Raw genomic sequence first — 23769 nt, 5'->3', positions numbered from 1 at the left:
TTAGGTATTATTAAAGATTATTGTAACTTATGCTCCATCCATATGTTATATGAAAGTAACTTCAGATAATGTGTAGATCAAACCAATTACGTAATTACTTACTGTAGCATCACAATTTTGACCACGACACTGCAAAATTCATCATCTAATAAAAAAACTATTTCTTTTACTTTACATCGCATAAAGGAACTAATCTATACAGCCACAAATAAATATTTTGCGTATACAAATATTTCGATGGATGCAGTACTCACGCGAGCCTCGCACGACATGCCTTCGCACTGAAATCCAATAAGACACAATAAAACGTGCACCGCAGCGCAACCGAGCCCGCGATGTTCCAATAACGTACGTGCCATAGACTAGGAATGTTTAGACATGACCAAGGAATTGTTTGATACCGCCTACCTCAGAATTGTCGGGAGTGAGCAGATTTTAAATGGCAAAGGGGAATGATGTGCTCGGTTTTAATAAATGTTTAGAAATGCCTTATGTACTTATGAAAAGAACAGGTTAGATTGATTAATATTGAAATTGTTTCTTAAGGTCCCTTATACTTCTAATAAACTTTATCTAAATATCTAAATCTTATTGAAGTTACTCAATTTATTATGAAGAAAAACCGGTATTCGTACTAAAAATGTTTTCATAAACATTTTAAAGATATGTGAATTTTACCCATATCTTTTAGGCCAACATGGGGACAGAGGGGATAAACCCTGTCATTAGTAGGCGAAGCTCATATCCCACAGTGAGATATTATAATACATTATATAAAGCGAATTAAGAAAAACCTTTAATATTTCTGGAAGCCGTCATGGCAGCACTTTTTTAAAGAATTACAAATAAAACGTCAAACCGTTGCGACAAATAAACAAATACAAATCTATTTAATAAATTATTTAATATTTATATTATTGTATTGTCTCTTCATCGCATGCCATGAGAATTTAGATGAGAATCGACATATCCATCTAAAATAAAACAGTCACGTACACATACGCATTAGCACAATTATTTCGGTAATAGAAATTGCCGGTTTATTATAAATTAGTCTGCGGTAATAAAGCCCGGTTCCTAACAAAGCCCACCATTTTTTTGATATTTTTTTTTTGTGTTTTATTGTTAAATCATACTAGGGCTTTTGTTAGTTATATTTTTGTGTTATTTTGCAAAATCATACTACTGGTTTCATAAGTTATTTAATTATTAAGTTTTATCATATGTAATTATATGTAGACCATTTAATAGTAGGATTTTCTTTATATATTTTCATGATTTTAAAATTAGATGGGCCTTCACGGGTGCTGATACGTTATAATACAATAAATGGCCCAATGAGTCCTCTAATCTTAATTTTTCTGTGCTGTTGATAAACACGCACAATATCCTTAGAAACATGGGCGGGTTATTAGTCTTCAAAGAAAAGAACGGAGATTAGGAAAGGAGGTAGTTTAGGTCTATAGGAATTTCAAAAATAAAAATAACTATTTTAAGCATTATTACTCAAAACGTAAGGTACACTTTTGATTACTTCAGGAAAAGCCGCAGCTATAAACCTATAATTTAAATGTTTAAAGTCACGTCTAAACATTCTAAGACTATTAATTCTACTTGGTCTATGTCGCTATGTTTGGAATATATGATGAAATAGTTTTGAATAATTGCATTGGAAGCGATCGAGCTTTGACCTGTACCTTGGATTTATTTATAAAAAAAAAATACAGTCAGTCCCAAATAAATGTAGACATAGACACGATCCATTAATTTCTTTGTAATTGATACATTTGTTCTGTATCCGCGTTTAAAATAATTTGGAGCTGTGTGTACTTAATCCTGTTAACTGTCACAAAGTCATGATATGCAATAACCAAACGCCACAAATTTAACAAATAAAAGGTTACATTTACCCGCGCAGTGCATTCCTCGCCGATACACTGAAATATTCAATATTTTTCACTGGAACGCTCAGCGAATTGCAAAGCTTCATTTAAAACCTTTTTGTTACTAGCTTGAATTGTAAAAAAAATGTTTTCAAACACGCCACATTCATGTCGAAGTTTTAGCGTGAAGAGCGTTGTATATTTCTATTTTTAACACGCTTTTATTAGCTTGGGTTATATCTATGTATGTATGTAACGGAATCTTTGAGCTCAATTTTTACTCTGAGTTAAATTATTCTGTTAATAACTTCAAGTTTATTATAATTTTATTTTGAGGTACTTAACTATGATTGATCCTTCAACCTTCTACTACTGTAATATAAATTCTTTGTACTTAAAAATTATTTTCTCCTTTTTAGTTCGATTAGCAATAAAAGCGTGTTTTTTTAGTTTTTTAAATTTTTAAAAGGCACTACACCCTAACCCACTGCGCCTGGTGGTAAGCGAAGTAGAATCCACATATTGTCGTATGAGGAGATGATTAGTCGACACAATTATGTCGGCCTGTTTGAACCGGATATTTTTTTATACGTGCACGGGAAAGTGATTCCATTACATCTGATGGTAAGTTGAAAGGGCGAGAGATGATTAGCCCTCAACAGTCGAAACAATAGGGTACCGGACTCATTTTTGTTCTTTACTATTATCAAATATTTACATAATATAAATTATAACACAGAAGGAATTATTAAAATCCGGTAAAAAATCAACAAGTTATGAGTGTTTGAATTTCGGTGGAAGGGGTAATTAACAAGAAACAGAAAAGAGACGAAATATCCACATGTGACGTCATCGGGAATTACGACGCGTGCGAAAAAAAGAGATGAAGCGATATCCCCACATCGCGCCCACTTCTGCACATTACAATATTTTAAATATGAATTACTCGCTCATTTTTTAACCAATTGTTATGCTGTTTTCGCAGGAGTGCTTCTTTTTCGTATTATTAACCATTACATATAGAATAATGTACAAAATCAAGCATAGGCCGGTCCCCTATTATGCCCGCCCGTTGGAACCAGATATACACAAACTGATCCCGGAACGCTCCACACTTACGTGGGCCAGTATGGCCGGTTTTAACACCTTGTGTACGGTGGTCGCTATCCGAACGGATATAAAATAAAGTGACATTAAATTCGTTTTAAAACAAACAAATAAAATCATTCAATAAAATATAATTACCATTGAAAAACAACCAGGCCCCTTACACTGAAATGAAACAACGTTATACAAAAAAAAACATTTAAATACACCGCTACAATTAACAATTTTACTCACAAAAGAATTGCACGAGGCTCCAACACACTGAAAAATTAATACATTTGCCACGTTAAAATATTTCTTTACAACTAAGGGCATGTTTACATGTCTTTTTGGCTGTAGAAACATAGATAAATATTGGTTTAAGGGATAAGTACACGGACAAACAGTGGAGACATTAATAATAATAATAATATCAGCCCTGTATTATATACTTGCCCACCGCTGAGCACGGGCCTCCTCTACTACTGAGAGGGATTAGGCCTTAGTCCACCACGCTGGCCTAGTGCGGATTGGTAGACTTCACACACCTTCGAAATTCCTATAGAGAACTTCTCAGATGTGCAGGTTTCCTCACGATGTTTTCCTTCACCGTTAAAGCGAACGATAAATTCACAAAGAATACACACATGATTTTTTAGAAAAGTCAGAGGTGTGTGCCCTTGGGATTTGAACCTGCGGACATTTGTCTCGGCAGACCGTTCCACACCCAACTAGGCTATCGTCGCTTCATCGGAGACATTAAACAGAATAGTTAATTATAGACAGGACATCAGACCCAAATTTGTGTACCAAAAGTTATAACCAATTGGTAAAGTTGTTGTCTTATTTGAAATGTCCGTGTGATACGATGTTCACAGCATCCTTGGAAATGAATATAAAATAACATATTTACCGAAAATGCCAATATTCGCATTGGAAAGGTGCAAATCACGATATGTCAAAGGTATATAATATTTTACATTTGTGTTTGCTATATCACTGTAGATTGAGTAACTATCGCATGAGCGCAAATTTTTTGTATGACAATCATTCCAATGTCCGCTCGATATAATCTTAGAACTTTTTGAGAGCACACAACATAATCGCAAATCGAGGTTATTTTATATAAGTATATACATATATAAATATATATAAAAATGAATCCCTATTTCCCTTGGTCACGCTATCACGCGTGAACGGCTGGACCAATTACACTTTTATTTTGTTGTGTTTGTTCTTGTCAGGAAAAGGTTCTTATGAAAGAAAAAAATCAAAACATTGCGCGGAAAATTATAAAATTTAAGAAAACTTAACGAAAATATTAATTTTATATAACTATCAATTGTTTGAAATAACTGTCAGCGATTGACAGAATGCGCGCTGCAAATTCATAGTTAAGACGGGACAACGTCTGTCGGGTCAGCTAGTTACTTATAAAAGGCATAAACACTGAATTTAATCGAACACAAATAACATAGACATTTTGCTAATTACAATCTAGATTGACTTCCTTCATTATATACCCTAATTGGGATTACTGAGGAATATTACTAATACAATGCTACTGACTATTTAGTTACAAATTGTAATGTTTGCTTTTTTGACTATAAAATTATTAATGAAATACTATTTCAGAGCTACTGATTGCAATTATATACAGACCAATTTGTATAATTATAACATGTAGATAGATATTGTAATTAACTTAGAACGAGCAACAGTCCTCCCCGAGACCACGAAAGCAGTCTTTGTAACATCGAAAGAAAATATAGTATAAAGAATCCGCAATAAAAATTTGAAAACTATTTATTTCGACACATTCAAACCACTAAAAAAATTACAGTAACTTACCCCTGATGCACATGTATCTCCAAGACACTAAAATAATCACATATTAAAATAAAACTATTTTACCAATTTTTCCACGCTTTAGTGTATTATACTTTTCTCTAGACCACATGACCACCAAGGCTGCAGTCTTCAAAACGTTGGAAGAAAATCTATATATATATAAAAATGAATCCCTATTTCCCTTGGTCACGCCATCACGCGTGAACGGCTGGACCGATAACACTATTTTTTGTTGTGTTGGTTATTGTCAGGAGAAGGTTCTTATGAAAGAAAGAAATGCGCGGATAATTAGAAAATTTAAGAAAACTTAACGACAATATTATTTTACATAACTGTCAGTAGTTTGAAATAACTGTCAGCGATCGACAGAATGCGCGCGTGCATACATAGTTAAGACAGGACAACGTCTGTCGGGTCAGCTAGTTATAATATAAAAAACCACGATAAAATCCTTAAAATAGTTTTATAATGTCTTACATTCGCGTAAACATAAGAAATCATTGATCACATATACATAGTAAAATGTGAAATATTTCAGTAAATCAATGATGCAATGTAAAACCTTACCGCAGAATCACATCCAGATTTGTGACACTAAAATAGGAAAGGTTAATGTATTTATTACTAGCTTTTTTAGAGTTTGCCGAGATACAATTTTTTCCGATTTACGGAATTTATTTATTTAATTATGACCAAATTGGACAAAATCATTATAAATTGTAGCTTATGTGTTATTCTGACGTATAAACAATATTACTGTAAAGTTTCATTTAAATCCGTTCAGTAGTTTTTTCGTGAAAGAGGAACAAACATACATACATACATCCTCACAAACTTTCGCATTTATAATATTAATAGGATATTAGGTTCACCAAAGATTCTAAATTATTTCATTACGATATATTATATTTTAATATAGTGTTAAACTAGATATGACAAACAAAGTTATACTTAAACAAGCTTGCATTGACCCCTATTAACTTTTTTTGACTCCAATATGGGGTCAGCAAAACATTTTTAGGCAATTTCCAAAAATAATTTTACTTGTTTTTATAACCGATTGCTGGTCTGACGTCTACCTTCTCTCAAGGATTCAGCTCGGGTTAATCATGTTAAACCCAGTGTTGCCTGATTTGGGAAAAGGGAATCACTTCGTACAAAGCCTATGTACACTGCCATTGAACCGACTTAACTGCTCCAATAATTCAATTTAAGACACAAAATATTGATTGAAGTTCAAAATATATTTAATATAATTTTAAGTGAAATTATTTACCCTTGCTTGACAACCATCTACATCACACTGAAACAAAATACGTTATTTTTACAAATATAAAATAACAATAGCAGCATTATACGGAATTGAGTAACAAAGCTCTGTTCGCCACTATACAGCATCTGTCGCCCTGAGATATAAATTAAGTCTCACAATGCCTAAAGGAAGCGGCGATAGCCTAGTTATGTGTTGAACGGATTGCCGAGACGAATAGCCGCAGGTTCAAAACCCAAGAGCATACCTCTAACTTTTCTAAAAACATGTGTGTATGTGTGAATTATCGCTTGCTTTAACGGCGAAAAACATCGTGAGCAAATCTATATACAACCGTTTCATTGTAGCCAGTGTAATTCCTGGACATAATAAGACTTAACATCTCACGTCTCAGGATGTCAAGCGCAGTGGAATAAACAATACTTTATAATTCAAACTGTTGGATGGTGTTTCTTCTGTTTATCGCTTATAGAGCAAGAGCCCGTGAACCCCAAACCTTCGTTATTTTATAAAAGCCGAAAGTTTGTCAGCGCATGCTCCGAACGATAGGCTATTATGAAGTTTGGGCTTCAGTGGCTTTGACAGGTACACGGTACTAAAGGTGTGTAAAATACCGGTTTAGTTTCATCAAATAATAAAGTGAGATTTTATGGTATTACCTTCAGAAAATTATTAAAAATCACGTTATTCATTGACAAACACTTAACATCGTGGCAATCCCTTGCCAGAGACCCTTAATGTTCATGTAGTTATAATTTTATTTACTTTATAGTATAAAAGCTGATTTTTATATATAATACTTGGGTAATAAGTAAATAATGTTACCTCGTTAGCCAGACGTTTTTGATACACACACACCTTTTACACACCTTTAGTACCGTGTACCTGCCAAAGCCACTGTAGCCCAAACTTCATAATGGCCCAACGTTGTTACCTGTGTTGGCAGCATGCGCTGACAAACTTTCAGCTTTTATAAAATAACGAAGGTCTGGGGTTCACGGGCGCTTAGACTATTACCATAAAGCGAACGACAAGCTCATCTCGTCATTCAAAGCAATAAAACAATACTTACCATCAGATGCAGTGCACGTATGAAAAAACCATTTGATACTTAAATCGCGTCGGTATGACTCCAATCCAGAGGCATAGTGCTGTATCAGCCGTATCAGTGATACAGGACCCTCGAGCTTTAGGGCCTCTCTTGACCCACACCTACATAAACTAAGCAGGCGCCTAAAAGTTCACACTGCCTTAAGAACCCCAACAAATGTAGATATAAGGCCCTTTGGCAAGCTACGCTACGGTTTAATCTTAAAACGTTATAAACTCTGCCGATCGAAGATCTATTAGACAATACCTTCTGCTCAACATTTTGCAATCCAAGCACTGTTTCAAACGCCAGCCAGTCGCGGTTATCAACAGATTTGAGGTCCATGTTGTCAATGATGGTTCGCAGCGCTGTACCGTCAGTGGTGAGGACTTGAGCTCGTGGTGTGGTGGACACGTCCTGGGAAATAGAACATCGTGTTTAATGGTACTGCATACGCGGTATGATAGCGCTCTAAGGTCCTTGGTTCGAATCCTGGGTCGGGCAAAATGATATTTGGGTTTTTCTGCTCAATATCAGCCCGGATATGGTGATAGCTCGCCCCCTATCACATTATGGGACGGAACACTTTTGGCGAAAGGTGGGGGCCCTGGTTTAGCCTCTGCATACCCCTTCCGGGGTAAATGCGTGATGTGTGTTGTGTTGTATGTGTTTTATGGTAGTAAGGGTAAGCAAATCTATCTAATACTACCAAAAACACAAGACAGACATCACGCGTATATCTGAAAGGGTAGGCAGTAGACGAAAGCATCCATGGGCGCCGCTAAGATTACTATCAGAGAGGTGCATCTGTATATGTAGGTATTTCATAATATCATTAAATTATTTTTTTCAAATATAAATCGCGCCGGTGTATTTGCATATGCTAAACCATAATAAAACCTCTGTGGTCGATACTTCCCATTGTCATTCAGTTATTTTTATTGTGATTTATTTGTTCAGGACATGGGGGTGCACGTGCACCCCTTTGCACCCTACTTCCAGCGCCCATGAGAGCATCCATCGCCAACTTCCTCATGACGCGATAGGGGGCGAGACTATCAGTTAATCGGTTACATATTCCAAATTCCGTGTTAATACTGAAAAAACCGACTCGAAGATCAAACCCAGAATCTATCAATTCACAACCCGAGTACGCCAATCAGGCGATAAAAAGTTACTTAAATTTAAAAATGTTTCCAAGGTCTTCAAAGACCCTGCCAAAACATCCTAATTATATTACAACTCAATAAAAACATCTCGGGGCTAACCCACTTAAAAAATACTCAGCCAAGAAATATGCGAACCAATAAACGTAATGCAAAACTTGAGATCCCTTACCAACTCTTTTAATTATAAACCACACTACAGTTACACCTGGCTGTGTTTGCGTATTTATTGCAGTTTTTAAAATTTCTAATTCATGTTGGTGCGAATAGATTAGTAAAGTAGTCTTTTGAGTATAACATTAGGTTTGTTATAAAATCCTTATCATTTTGGGGCAAAGTTGTGCAGCCATATTTATTTTAATAGCAAAGGTCTCTGCACGATCATGTCAAAATATCAAGATAATGGAAAAAATGAAGAAAATATATTGCATGTCGCCTTCATATTTCGTTAACAAAGGTCTTTGCATGCCATCGTGTCCAAATGTCAAGATAATTGAAAGATATATTGAGAAAAATGTTCTATATTTCGATAACCAAAAACTTTAAAAAAGGTCACTCAGATATGGATATTTTGTTTTTTAAAACATGTCCAAATCCGAAATATTTTTAAGGTAACATAGGGATATTAATTTGATATCTATTTCGCAATTCCTAACGTATTTTTCATACCGCAATGTTACGTCACAACTGATGGTAAGTGACGTCAACGTATCATTAGCGAAATAGTGTTTCAAAATATATTAAAACAAACAGACATACCCACTTTTTATATACACGTTAAATAATTATTCACTTGACGCACGTTTCCTTGGCGGTTATTTCGAGGGATAACAATATTTGCATTTTTCATTAATTTTTTAACAGTATTGGGAATAATTTTAATATCTAAAGGGAAGTCTGTGAAAGTTTCTAAACGTGCATCGCATTTTGAAAATATTCATTATTTTATTGCTTTGAATGACGAGACGAGGTTGCCGTTCGCCTAATGTAAGCGATACGACCGCCCATAAACAGTTGAAACACCATCCTTGAATTACAAAATTTTGTTTGGTATTCCACTGCGCTCGCCATCCTGAGATATAAGGTGTTAAGTCTCATTATGTCCAGTAGTTACACAGGCAACAATGTCCTTCAAACCGGAACACACCAGTGACTGCTGCTTGGGGGCTGAAAAAGACATTGCGGTGGTATACCCAGACGGACTCTCACATACGAGGGACCTACCACCAGTTAAATAAAAATCAAACTGTACTTACAGCATAGCCCAATCTCAGTATACTGCTGTCACTAATCGGGACTAAGACTATACCCTGAAAATTTAGTATTTGTATAGTAAGTTATCGAATATAGAAACAGAGAGTGCACCTGAGTATTGCGCACACGCTTGTGCACTATATCTCTTACGTCTGACTGATCTCCGTTGAAATTGGCCGTGGCCGAAATTTTAATAGGGCTTAACGGTGCAACTTCCACTAGTTTCAAGTTCGAACCCCAGTTTTGGCAGTGATATTGTTTTTTTTTTATCAGCCCGGAGTATAGCATGTTCCGAAAATAGCAATGGGTTTCGCCTCCTACATTGTGGAACGGAGGATACACGCCGAAAAGTAGGTTCACAAGTACCTTTGTAGATAAAAGGTGTGAGTCTGTACCCCTAAATGATATGAGTATACCACTCATCTGATGGCCGCCACCAATACCACCATAATGATATTGCAGAACTTTACTTCGATTTTTTTCATGCCTAAAAATGTATTTAAAATCGACACATACATTTAAATAATGTTTCCTGATAGCAGAAGTATACTTTAACATTAAAGCAAAAATATCAACTTACATTCATGACGAATTGGCGGTTTTTTCCAGTACCTGGATCCTATAAAAATATAAACCTTACGGCATCTAAATTTATCATATTTTTTTTACAAACGTAGATATATATTCGGATTTAGGACTGGCTTAACCAAATGGTACCACAACGCGAAGATCAGTCCACGCCCCGTTGCTAGCAAAAAAATATTTCTATACCTTTGCTAATAAGAAAGAAAAAATGTTCCATTTAAGTCTCGGGCAAAGGAAATTGTGTTTTCTTTTTCCAGCGACCTTTTTTTTGGCGAGCGATAGGTTTGCCCCTCTTTGGGTCCTGCAATAGGGAGTCACGCACCCCTTCCACACGCGGGTAAAAATAAACCCTGACTTAATATTAAATCATTATATTTATATGAATAATCTTACCGTGACCTTCGCTAAACCATCATCAGTTTCATTCTGAAATAATATGTTTGTACTATTATAATTTAACGGACTAGCAAGCTGAAATGGCAATGGGCAAGGCACATAGCTCGCAGAACTAATGGCCGATGAGGCAAGAAGGTTCTGGAGTGGAGGCCACGAACTGGCAAGCGGAACGCCGGACGTCCACCTACGAGATGGACAGACGACCTCATAAAAGTCACAGGAGGTCGCTGCATGCGGGCCGAATACAATAGGTCGGTCTGGAAATCTTTGGGTGCGGCCCATGTCCAGCAGTGGACATCCTGCGGCTGAACACACTCTTCACACCCTTAAAATTCCTATGGAGAACTTCTCAGGTATGCAGGTTTCCTCACGATGTTTTCCTTCACCGTTAAAGCAAGCGATAATTCACAAAGAATACACACAAATAATTTTAGAAAAATCAGAGGTGTGTGCCCTTGGGATTTGAACCTGCGGACATTCGTCTCGGCGGTCCGTTCCACACCCAACTAGGCTATCGCCGCTTTTAAAATAACTGAATAAGAAAAAATCCGTAGAAAGAAAAGAAACGTATGAAAACTTGTCTATGGCCTCTGTTTTACGGAACTTTTTCTCTCGAGAATAAACTTAACTTAAAAATCTCACCGAGTTATAAGCCACCCATCGAATAGGAGAGCCGAAGTCGTCCTGAAAATATTCCGATGTTACTCAAATGTAGGTAGTCAAAACACTAAGATATAATAATAATAAATGTATCTTAAAGGGGCCTCTACGTGTTGGATCCGTGTCCCCACGCAAGCCTTCCAAAAGGACCGGCCTTTATACCGTGATTTCCCGCAGGAAAGATACAACATAATAATAATATAAGCCCTGTTTTATATACTGTCCCACTGCTGGGCTCGAGTTTCTTCTACTGAGTGGGAGTAGGCCTTAGTCCACCACGTTGGTTTAGTGCGGATTGGTAAACTTCACATACGCTCAAAATTCTTATATATATCTTCTAAGGTATGTAAGTTTCCTCACGATGTTGTTCATCTATAATTGAGAAAATACAGAAGGTACTTACAATTTTAGGTAGATATTTATCATAGGACATATTGAATGCTGCCAATCCTGTTCCGATTGCTTGAGGCTGTACCTAAAAAGAAGACAACATTGAGAATACAACTCAGAGAAGACCTTGTTGATCAAAGGCTTAACGGGCCGACATAATTGTGTGGCATAGGTTAGGCATCTTACAACAGATACTTTGCCTCGACGCCTTTCCACTTTCCACCAGGTGGAATGGAGTTACTATTCCCAACGCAATAGGAAGCTATTACCATCTAAAAGACATTAAGTCTACTGGCATGGGATAATCATCTTTCAACAGATACTTTTTTTGGACGCCTTTCCACTTCTTACCAGACGGAGTGGAGTCACCTTCCCGAAGACAATAGCTATATAGCGCTAAGGCCCACCTACTCATCATGGGGCTGCCGTGGTTGCTAAGCCGGGGGATCGCTTGTACACCATAAGCAGGGTAGCCCCGGCGACAAACACGACAGTTCCCAAAAAAAAAAAGACAGCTATCACTATCTAAGACAGTGGTTTAACCTCAATCACCAACCCAATTATACCCACGTATTTACAACATATCTACTTCTTTACCCTTAAAGGCTGAAGGATTGTAACAATTTTCGCAATAATAAATCTAGGATTTAGGTAAAGGTCGACTATATTACTCTAATAAATCGTGGTGAAAAAAACTTTATCTCAAACGTACAGATGGGTGTGGATGACGCTGATTTATAGAACTGTTATGTCTTATTGTAACTAGATTTTTAAGGCAGTGACTATAGTATGTTTCAGCGCCTTGTGGAATAGCGAGCATGACGGTCGCCTGATTGCAGTGGCGGCTATAGCCAGCTCAAGTCTCCAAAAAGCAAAAAAAAATCCACGATAACAACTATTTAGGAGTTGAAATGTCTTAGAACCAATAAATTATTGTTGATTTTGAGAACTGTAACTATGTATCTGTGATGATTTCTATATTGACGCGAATGTAAGAAATCGAAATAAATGTATACTTCCGATTTTATCGTGGTTTTTTACATAATTTTCTTCCAACGTTTCGAAGACTGCAGCCTTCATGGTCACGTGGCGAATTATAGGTCGTCAGAAAAGTCAACGTTACAATATCTACCTACAATTTACAATTAATTACGATTGAATTAGGAATTCAGAATATTCAATACATATAAAATAAAGTCCCTTTTTCAGTCTGTCTGTATGAGATCGATTTTCTCAAAATCTCCTGACCGGATTTTAATGAAATTTAGTATGGAGACAGTTTAAGACCCTGGAAAGATTGTAGGCTACTTTCTTTTCCAGGAAAATATATAGCGGGCCTTTTATTCCGGAAAACTCATTCACGCGGGCGCAGCCGTGAGCAAAAGCTAGTGACGTTATAATAAATACATTAATAATTTTATTGTCCACTTACTTTCATGTCCGTCGGTGGAGTTATGGCCTCTTCTTCCTTTTTCAGATTCGGCTCGTTCTAAAAAAAAGTTTTATGAATTAATTAAATTAAAATCCTCAATTTTAATTACATTTTAAAATACATAAAAACAGTAAACCTATCTGCACCTGATTTTATAATTAACATAAATACGATTAAAGTCAAAAGCCCGTTTATTTTCATATAAACTAAAACATTTGATTTTGCACCGCGGTTTGGTAAATCTCGTCAGATGGACTGAAAGGGGTTTAATGCGTCAGCCCGGTTTACGATAGTATGGATGAAAGGATTCCGCTTTAAATGCTAATACGTACTTAGATTTATCAACTATTAGGCGGCGCGCAGACGCTTTTAATTTGTTCCCGAGAAACACTTTTATATGGTTACAGCTGTTGCAACAACTTCAGCTATTGTAATTAGTATAATATTTCTCGATAATAAGATAGCGTCTGCGTAAAACCTTATTCATTAATTAGACATCTTATTGGGTCCCTAATGCATTTCCATATGGTTAAGCATATCAATAGAACCGGGTTAAATAGAGAATTTGTACAGCGTCTGCCTTAAACCTTAATTATTAAATTGATCATTTATTGGGTCCCTGATGCTTTCCACACGACTGAATATATCAATAAAACGGAATCCATGTAGAATACGCACGAATACATCTTGCTCAGTTTGGGAGTTTATTATTTCTTGTTCTAAGTGTCGTGCGTAAGCGTACGTTTTCGTACGAATTAATTTCGCACGAAAACGCACTCAAACTTCAGACGGTTCAGCACCAAATAACCCAACTTATACTACACAAGTTTAACATACGAACAATATGAGTATGGCGATACGGGGTGATAATTGAGTTGTGAACAAGAACCAATTTAACAAGACCCCGCCGGTAGTTAGGCAAACTGCACCTCTTTACGAACTCCAAGTTTATGTTGTACAACATGTTACGCAACACGCTACATGTATACTTAGATAAAGGCAATACTTAAGTACTAATTTCCCCTTAATTTAATTACTTCGTGTTAATAATGAGGTCTGGGTTCTTAAATGAAGAACCAACACGTAGATACGGAACAAAAAATTATATTAAAAACTTATAATAGCACTATTTTAGTTCACATACACCGAGAGATGCAAAACTGAATCGTGCAAAAAATGGCCGGTGAGTGCCGTTCGCTCAGGATAACGCGCCCGCGCATGCGCCTCACGTTTTTTCCGAGCAATGCGCGCCACCACGCGTTCACGATGTGTAAACTATATTTCACATCAGGAATATTAAGCTTAACATTTTTGCGACTAGCTGGCGCTAATAGTCATGCCATAATTATCAACACTGATGGCATTTAAGTAGTGGTAACAAATTAATTTTTTTTTGACATTTATTTTATTAGAGAAAACAAACAGTTATATATGAAAAGAAAAATGTTTGAAAGGGACATAATGCTGAATGCAATGAAATGCAAAATCTATATTATTCACATAGGGTTGTATTTAGCAATTATTTAGCAACGTGTACCTCAATATAAATTAAAAATTAAATATAAAAAATCTAAAGCCTTTTAAATCAATGCAACTCTATTTTGCTCTTAAGTGCCATATTAGCTGAGACGCTGTCAAATTAAAGTCAGTATCTCAAGATCGCAGGTATTTAATACACAGATAACACCACCTCAAATGATATCTTAAGTCGCTGCATATGAAGGATTTAGACAGTTAAGCTTTGTTTATTAAACAGCGGCGCCTCAGCTGACAGGCGCGCAAATTACAAAAGTTTCGTTTATTAAATAATTTAATACTTTAAATATCTTCGCTCAATAGTGAGGTTAGTTAATCATACAAACTCTACATGAGTATGAGATTGCGGTCAACATAATCAGTATATTTTATTCATTTTTAAAATTTTATGTTGTGTTGAGAAATAGTTTATATAAGTCGATCTTTGTTAGGCTAATAAATGGAAGTCATGATAAAAAAACACTTCATTGACTGTCTGATAAATAAAGTTGAACACAGCCAAAGAAAATCATACAATTGACGACACTATTGTAATACGTTTTATTCAATAACCCTCATGTTTCGGATGAGGTGTAAATATATAACCTGTAATTTCCCCCTATTATTATATAAAATATATTGAATATTGATCTAGCATAAGTATGACACCAATGAGATTTATTTCTAATTATAAATAGGCCTACCAATGTAGTGGATTAATAAGAATTATTATGTTGGTAACTCTCGATTGTTGTGTTTATAATATTTTCTTGTTGGCAACATTGCATTGAAATTGTTTATAAAATAGGGTGCAACAGTCATTTGAGCGCTCTTTTATTGTGTATCGCCTAATAAACAACATCTCTTGGCACTTCCTGCTCGTCATACTATGCATTCGAGCGCTCTATAAGTCCCCATAGTATTGTTTTTGTACTTTTATCAAATGAGACAGTAAGCTATCTTGTATTTATGGTTATCATGCTATCTAATAGTAAGGGTTGTCACTCACTCGTAGTTGGGGCGACGTTTGCGGCGACTGATTGCTTGCTGATTGTTCGTTTGGCGGCTCCAATTTCTGCCAAATGACAACCCTAAATAGATTATGTGTCGAATTAACTAAAGGCTAATTAGTATTGACTTCTTGGTAATTTCATTAATTAACACAATGTAATTGAACACATATCAAAACTATCATGTTATTATAGATTTGTAATAAGCGGCGATAGTCTAGTTGGTTGTGGAACGGTCTGCCGAGACGAATGTCCGCAGGTTCAAATCCCAAGGGCACATACCTCTGATTATTCTAAAAAAATATGTGTGTATGCTTTGTAAATTATCGCTTGCTTTAACGGTGAAGGGAAACAACGTGAGGAAACCTGCATACCTGAGAAGTCCTCTATAGGAATTTCGAGGGTGTGTGAAGTCTACCAATCCGCACTAGGCCAGCGTGGTGGACTAAGGCCTAATCCCTCTCAGTAGTAGAGGAGGCCCGTGCTCAGCAGTGGGCAAATATATAATACAGGGCTGATATTATTATTATAGATTTGTAGAGTTTGTTGTGAATATAGAAGTCTGAGCTCTAGCCTGAGGATTCTTGAAAATAAATTAAAATTCGAAGATGATAATCGTACTAATATTGTGAATGCAAAAGTTTGTGAGGATGGATGTATGTATGTTTGTTCCTCTTTCACGAAAAAACTACTGAACGGATTCGAATGAAACTTTACAGTAATATTGGTTATACATCAAAATAACACATAGGCTACAATTTATAATGATTTTGTGTCATTTAGTTATAATATACCGATACTTTCAGTCAGAAAAAAAAATATCTCGGAAAACTACTTCACGCGGTCAAAGCCACGGGCAAGAGCTAGTTTGAAAGCTTCACGCGTACGTAATATCCAGCAGCGTACTTAGTGGGTAATGACATTAGTAGACGTTATGTTTTAAAGGTATGACGGCGCGTCTCATGAAAGTCAACGTCAAGAGTGACACCGTCAGTCACTCTAGCGGAGCGTCGTGGCGACGGTAGCCGGGCCGACCATCTTTACTTGGTGGTACAGAACGGCCAGCGCACCACGTTTGCGACGAATCGCTACAAAACGTGTTAATCAATGTATCAATGTTATAATGAGTTCAGATGAAGGCCCTCCTGCGCTTTCAGGTATATTCGCTTCTATATGGGAGGCATCGCGTGACAGCATTGACACAACCACGACCGTCACTTAACCTTGCAAGTGCCTACATTGCGTTTAACGAGCACGAAAAGTGACCTTACTACACTTGATATTAGGTCCAATAGAATGTTGACTGACAAAAGATGATTACCCCTCAGTAGTCGACACGATTATGCCGGTCTGTTGGAAGCGAATACACAGTCTGATCCCGGAACGCGACACTTGTGTGCCACTATGGCGGGTTTTAACACCTTGTGTACGGTGGTCGCTGTCCAGGCGGATATAAAATATATCCTACCACCAGCAATATATGTAATTAAGAATACTGTACAATGGATCATTTTAATGAAAAATTATATTCATATAAAACAATACTAATGAAGAATTGAAGTGCGCGATAGCCTAGTTGGTTGTGGAACGGACTGCCGAGACGAATGTCCGCAGATTCAAATCCCAAGGGCACACGCCTCTGACTTTTCTAAAAAATTGTGTGTGTATTCTTTGTGGATTAACGCTAGCTTTAACGGTGAAGGAAAACATCGTGAAGAAACCTGCGTACCTGAGAAATTTTCTATAGGAATTTTCGAGGGTGTGTGAAGGTCAGCGTGGTGGACTAAGGCCTATTCCCTCTCAGTAGTAGAGGAGGCCCGTGCCCAATAGTGGGACAGTATATAATACAGGGCTGATATTATTATTATATACTAATGAAACATACGAACACGCAAATTAATTCAGTGTCTATTTTTATATTTAAACTGATAATTTTGATTCAGTTCTGGCGGACTATTCAATTAAAAATCTTAACTCAATAAAAATATGTCAATATTTAAATAATGTTTAAATTAAATAACTTACTTGTAATTTTTGTTCAGCCATTGCCAGCATTTGTTTTCCTGTTAACTGTAAATAATATTAATTGTAGCTGTAGTACTCGGTAGTTGATCTTAATTCTTATAATATAATAATAATATTAGCCCTGTATTATTTATGGATGAAACTTGGCACAATGTTAGCAAAAATCCAAACGAGTATGGGGTTTAATTTATTAACGTAATGTCAAAATGAACCCTATAAAGTAAGAATATAAGGACTAAATGTGTACAAATATTAATTTTGGGGTTAAACCCCGAATTTACTGATTTCATGTGTTTGTAGTAAGATACGGAGACTCCAAGAAATGAAAACTATTGTACAAAACGGAAGACTTTGTTAGTTTGTTTGAACGCACTAATTTCAGGAATTACTAAACTGACTTTGAAATTTTTTTTAATAGGAAGCTCCTTGACGTCTATGTGCTATGGACTTTTTATACCGAGATAATATTTTTTTCAAATAAGAAAAAAAAGCACGTAAAGCCGTTAGTCCTGCGCCTTATCCCTCTCCGGTCATGTCGGACTGCCGTCTCACTGGACTATAAGAGTGAAGGAACAGAGAGTGCACCTGTGTATTGCGCACACGTTTGTGCACTATAATGTCTCCTGCGTACCTGGCAAATCTCCGTTGAGATTGGCCGCCGTGATCGAAAATTAGACTAGGATGTTTTCATTTCATTTACTTCAAAAAACTTATTTACGCGCCAAGCCGCAAGCAACAACTAGCATTGACTTAAAAATATATCATGTATACTTACAAATTGCGGCATATCCCGTGGATGGTACTGCATCGGTGGAGCGAGATTTTTATCACCTTGAAACTTATTATAATATGACGGGTTCTGAAAACAACATGACAATATAATGAGCTTCCTTTTAAAGATAAATTCCGAGAACTCGGAAGTAAATGGTGAAGTACAATGCACTATTACAATAGTAATTCAGATTGAAATACAAAGTACGCGGCCTTACTTCTTATCTTTTTGCTAATATTTTAATAGGAGAGTTTGCGATAATTGGATGTTTGAATGTTTGTTAAAAGAAAACAGAGAAACAACTGAACAGATTTAATTAAAAATAGGCAAACGGACAGACCAAGTCCTAGTTTAACACATTTTACTTTTTATCTCGGTTATTTTCTTCCATGGAAAATAATTGAAAATTTAATGTGACTTTAAGACAGATGGCGCTGATGTCGTACGGTGTTTTAGGGACTTTTGTGGTAGGCAAGGCTTTTAACGCAGGCCAAGCCGCAATCCACACCTAGTATAAAATATTATTAACTCACAGAATTCTGGAGACCTGGATCGCTTTGATTATAATTAGTATTCTGAAAAAAAAACATTTACAATAAGACCTTTACCTCGTGAAAATAAAGGCTACAGTCTGCGTCGGGACCAAATAAAAATATAAAAAAAAAAAACAATAAAATCTGAAAACTAGTTCCATTTCGATGTCTAACATTCGCATAAACATAATAAATCATAAATAACATAATCTTTATATTACAAACATGTTTCAATTTACCATTACACTACTTACAAGATTCCGTAGTTGTTGGTTCTCTTGAAAATTACTTACAAGATTTCGTAATGGTGGGTTTTCTTGAAAATTCATATAAGTTGGATTCTGGAAAAAGATAACAATAGATTCTTTAAAGTCGTAGCCAAATAGGTTGTGATATCGGTGGCCAACAATTATATTACACCCCAGGACAATATTCCAGAGATACTTAACTAATCTATTGGAGGTGTTTGAAGAATTCCTCCATGTTATCCCCTGCTATCGTTAGAGGCGACTAATAGGGGCTATCGGGTAGTGGCGGTAGGGGACTGTCCGCCTTCAGTGTACGCTGTGCATGTTTAGCACATTGTGGCGACCCCCGGGATGGACGGCAGCGTGGAAGATAGGCTGCGTTGACGTTGAGGGCGTCCCACGGTTGCGCTTAGCATTCTGAACCAGCCTCTCATTAAAAAAAACAAATCTTGGATAGAAAGGCCCGACAGACTCGTAATAGACTATATATTTTTTTATATATTTATAGAAACACATCAATCAGCCTATCGCAGTTCATTGCTGAAAGTATTCTTTCTCAAGTGAGCGCCTACCATCCTCATCCTGAACAGCCCGTATCCATCCACTTTCCGCTGCTTTTTCAAGTCGCCGGTCAATCGTGCAGGGCCTCCTACACAACATTTACCTAGTCGCGGTCTCTCCTCCTCACCTGTGTCCTATCGAAGGTCTGTCTATGGACATGACTAGACATGGCCACAACACACCATAAACAAAACTAGCTTTTGTTCGCAGCTTCACCCGGGTGAAAGAGCTTTTCGGGATAAAAGTCCTATTTTCAAAGAGTGTTTATTAGGCGAATGTGAAGAGCCGGTAGGGGTCGACCGCACCGAACCTTCGAATGTCAGATATCTGACATTCTCAGTAAAGGCCCGGTCAAAAGTACCCTGAACCGGCGGGAATGCATAAATAGATTGATGAAGGTGGAGGAAGCGAGAGAAGTATGCTAGAATCGTGCCAAATAGCAATCCATAGTCTCTGTCTACCTCAATGGGTTAGAGTCGTGATACTATGTATGTATATATTTTCCCGGGTTATAAAAGGGACAGGGGATGTATAGATGTAAAATGACAATACGAATAAAATTGCGCAATTCTCTCCATACACTCAGTCGGATAATTTATTTGACTGAAAACATTTGATTGATGATTGAATGTTCAACTATATCAAAAATACTGGCTTTTACTCACAGAATATGATTGCTGTTGTGGCGCCTCTAGATATTTATTATAATTTGGATTCTGGAATAAAACGGAACGATTTAATAAAAAGTATAAATATTCCCAAATAAATCAAATGAAAAATGTGTTCTGTTCACACACATTCCTTGCATTGCTTTCATGTTAACAAGTTGGCGTATTTAAATCGGTTTAAACAAACAGATAGCTGTATTTTATATTTTTTTTATTTCGACTATGCAACCGTTCAGCCAGGTCCGCATTATCGTAATCACTTATAACTAGAAAAATATTTTAATAATGTTTTATTTGCCTCAAACACCTGCCCAAAAATTGTCTATCAACTCTAAGAATTTTTTGACACGGGGAAATCCGTTTACGGATTTATCAACTTTAAGACTAGAATGATTTGGAGGCTTTTGAATTATACTAATTTTATAGAAAGGAAGTAAATTATTTAATGCAAAATAATTATAATCCTTTTAACATCAGAACTATTCTTCCTATTTTAACTGGTGGAAGTCTCTCGTATGTAATAGTCTGCCTGGTAGGTACCACGGCAACGTCTATTTCTGCCGCTAAGCATCAGTGTGTAGTCACTTTTGTGTTCCGGTTTGAAGGACATTGTAGCCAGTGTAACTGGACATAATGAGACTTAACATCTCATGTCTCAGGGTGGCGAGCGCAGTGGAATATCAAACAATACTTTGTAATTCAAGGTTTAGATGGTATTTCTACTGTTTATGGGCGGTCGTATCGCTTACCATCAGACGAACGCGAAACTCGTCCCGTCATTCAAAGCAATAAAATATATTTCTAATCTTACTTTTTCAACTTCATCGCCACTCCAGTACATTTGGAACTGTAAAAAAAGTCAACCTCCATGATTTAAGAGGTAGATAAATAATTATAATAGCGGTTCGTATGTTCGATTGTTAAGAAATGATGTATTCAAAACTGTTGCATGTAACATATAATTGCGGTCATTAGCCAGTAAAATTTCGGTTTCATACAATCAATGAATTCCTGCTTGTCGAATTTCAGCCACGCAGTCAATCTAAGTGGACATCAGACAGGTACGTAGGAGATGTTATAGTGCACATTTACACAAGCACTCTCTGTTCCTTCACTCTCATAGTCCGGTGATACGGCGATCCGACATGAGCGGAGAGGGATGCCTGAGCCCTGATCAACTACGACGGCAAGTACGCAGGAGATATTATAGTGCACAATTATGTGCGCAATACACAAGTGCACTCTTTGGTCCTTCAGTCACATAGTTCGGTGATATGGCAATCCGACATGACCAGAGAGAGATCGAGCACAGGACCAACGGCTTTACATGCTTTCCGAGGCACGGGGTTATCATACCGCCAACTTTCTGAATCCGAGCTGCGACTGAAAAATCCAGTCAGGATTATATTTCCCGACCCCAGGACCTCATCGCGGTCGTCGCATTCGCACCGTGTATAATTGCAACTACGCCACCAAGGCAGTCACTACTATGAAACTAATATGTACATACCTAGTTTAGTTTATTTGTTACCAATTACTGCGCAATAAAACAATATTACGCTCTATTTATTGTTTTATAATACTAAAATATTTATAAAATTATAAAATATTACCCCAGCACTAGGCAGTCCATTTCCTCGTAGAGGAGTTTTCTATAAAATTTTAATTTAATTTACGTAAACGCATAGAAATTGGATCACAATTTAAGTCTAAATCCGCCTAGTTGTGAGATATGAGATCATAATGTAGATATCATTTTTACACATTAGGTATACAGTATACCTAAAGGTACCGGCAAGATATTCTATTCTTTTCAAAATTTAGGCTCGTAAGTCAAGTCTTAATTTATGACAACGTAGAATCCTTTACTTACAATATAAACTCATGCTCGCATCTACTAGGAGGTAGGCAAAAAGAGCAAAATACACAGCCAATTAAAAAGGTGCGAAGTTGCATGATTATAATTTGCAGTATAAATCTGACACTGCTGTATCTAAATAAACTGAGAGTAAAGACGAACTAGTTTTCTCTCTGTTTACCCCTTTAACTATAATTTCACTTACCTGTGGCTTAGGTTTAGGCTGAAATTATTATTAAAATAAGTATAAGAAAGGATCGCTGGTGACTTCGCCCGCGTAAGCCTTTCTATCTATAAAAGTCCTCAATTCACTGTACTGCCGTGCTAAGCGCAAAAGCGGTATGTCAGGGAAACCTTATTTCAAGATAATCGAAGTTTTGTAAATATAGTTTTATAGTTTTGTATGTAAAACTGAGATAGAGAAACTCTTTTATTTTTCAAACAAACGGCCCAACGAAAGATCAGTGCTGGCTTCACTGTCAGCATAACACTGAGTTGGTGCCTTTGTCGTGACAAACATAGTTTAATTTTTTTTTGTCTGTTTCGCTTGTTTATTATGTTTATGTAACTTGTTTTTGTTGCAAAATAAAATTCTTTTCTTTCTTTCTTTTAAGATTTATTTAAAACAAGTTCTAATTCCATTTGTCTTTTTGCAAAATATGAACATTGCGTATTAATTCGTAAGTGTTGTGTACTCCTCTAATTGGTACACACATCGGGACGTGACTTTACTACTTTTATACTATAAATAAGAAATGTGTGTACTGTTGGAGAACCTTATTTTAATAAATAAATTTTTAAGCTATCTGACGACATAAATATGAAGATTTTGATTTTTTTAAAATACTTTTGAGCTTAGCACGGCATTGTAGCGATCTATGTAATCAGCGCCATCTATTTAAACAATGTGATTTAAAATATGAAATCTATTCCATGAGACCAAATTACAATTAAAAAGGATAGAAAGTAAGCCTAAGTGTTAATAAAGGACGTGGTCTACAAGTGTGAACTGAACGGATTTCATCCAAATCCGTTCAGTTGTTCCTGTGTTTTCTTCTAACAAACATTTTCAGACTTTCGCATTTATAATAGTACAAGATAAGAAGTGAGAACAACACGTTCTGCCTTCTACAACGCGGGTTCCTTTAAGCAAAGCGTGAAGAAACAATAAAGCAAGCCGGCGTAAATGTAAATTTTTCCCTTGCCAGTCGACAGTCTTTTCGGCTTGGCTTCATTTAAAATCATGTGCAGTTAAATCCTTTTGCCGTGCAGTTTATAAAAAAATATTAAGAAAATTCCTTTCTGCATGTTATGTCGAAAACGGTCCGGCCTTTCGGAACCACTGACGCTTAATATCTATTCGTTGCATACTTTACACAAAACTATGTATGTATATTAAAAGTATTTTTTTTTTATTTGAGTATCCATTCGTATATACGAGTAAATTACCTTTTCTTCTACTAAACTTCTGGAATAAGCCTGAAAAACAAAACTTGTTTCAGAAATGCAAAAGGCT

The 23769-nt window shown here is 36.4% G+C and overlaps 1 protein-coding gene across 3 annotated transcripts in view; it reads right to left on the bottom strand.

The window, feature by feature from the left end:
- Nucleotides 1-23769, bottom strand: part of LOC115454277 — a 33655-nt gene continuing 9886 nt past the window's right edge. Inside the window, exons 10-32 of one of the 3 annotated variants that reach the window (XM_037438384.1) lie at nucleotides 23703-23732; nucleotides 22459-22476; nucleotides 22009-22047; nucleotides 21207-21242; nucleotides 20393-20443; nucleotides 19173-19259; nucleotides 18919-18960; nucleotides 18389-18472; nucleotides 17614-17658; nucleotides 15588-15653; nucleotides 13064-13120; nucleotides 11645-11716; nucleotides 11224-11265; nucleotides 10579-10611; nucleotides 10181-10219; nucleotides 9603-9656; nucleotides 7448-7597; nucleotides 6097-6123; nucleotides 5388-5414; nucleotides 4821-4847; nucleotides 3225-3251; nucleotides 3129-3155; nucleotides 1-1937 (exon numbers count right to left, since the gene is read on the bottom strand). In XM_037438384.1, the coding sequence (XP_037294281.1) occupies nucleotides 1764-1937; nucleotides 3129-3155; nucleotides 3225-3251; nucleotides 4821-4847; nucleotides 5388-5414; nucleotides 6097-6123; nucleotides 7448-7597; nucleotides 9603-9656; nucleotides 10181-10219; nucleotides 10579-10611; nucleotides 11224-11265; nucleotides 11645-11716; nucleotides 13064-13120; nucleotides 15588-15653; nucleotides 17614-17658; nucleotides 18389-18472; nucleotides 18919-18960; nucleotides 19173-19259; nucleotides 20393-20443; nucleotides 21207-21242; nucleotides 22009-22047; nucleotides 22459-22476; nucleotides 23703-23732 (1254 nt within the window). In that variant the 3' untranslated portion in view covers nucleotides 1-1763. Of the gene's footprint in view, nucleotides 1938-3128; nucleotides 3252-4820; nucleotides 4848-5387; nucleotides 5415-6096; nucleotides 6124-7447; nucleotides 7598-9602; nucleotides 9657-10180; nucleotides 10220-10578; nucleotides 10612-11223; nucleotides 11266-11644; nucleotides 11717-13063; nucleotides 13121-15587; nucleotides 15654-17613; nucleotides 17659-18388; nucleotides 18473-18918; nucleotides 18961-19172; nucleotides 19260-20392; nucleotides 20444-21206; nucleotides 21243-22008; nucleotides 22048-22458; nucleotides 22477-23702; nucleotides 23733-23769 lie in introns of all 3 variants that reach the window. The other 2 variants (XM_037438381.1, XM_037438383.1) reach the window with 2 other exon arrangements.

The sequence above is a fragment of the Manduca sexta genome, chromosome 2 (genome assembly GCF_014839805.1).
Source record: "Manduca sexta isolate Smith_Timp_Sample1 chromosome 2, JHU_Msex_v1.0, whole genome shotgun sequence".
Classification (NCBI taxonomy): Eukaryota; Metazoa; Arthropoda; class Insecta; order Lepidoptera; family Sphingidae; genus Manduca; species Manduca sexta.
This window is presented reverse-complemented; position numbering and strand designations above follow the sequence as displayed.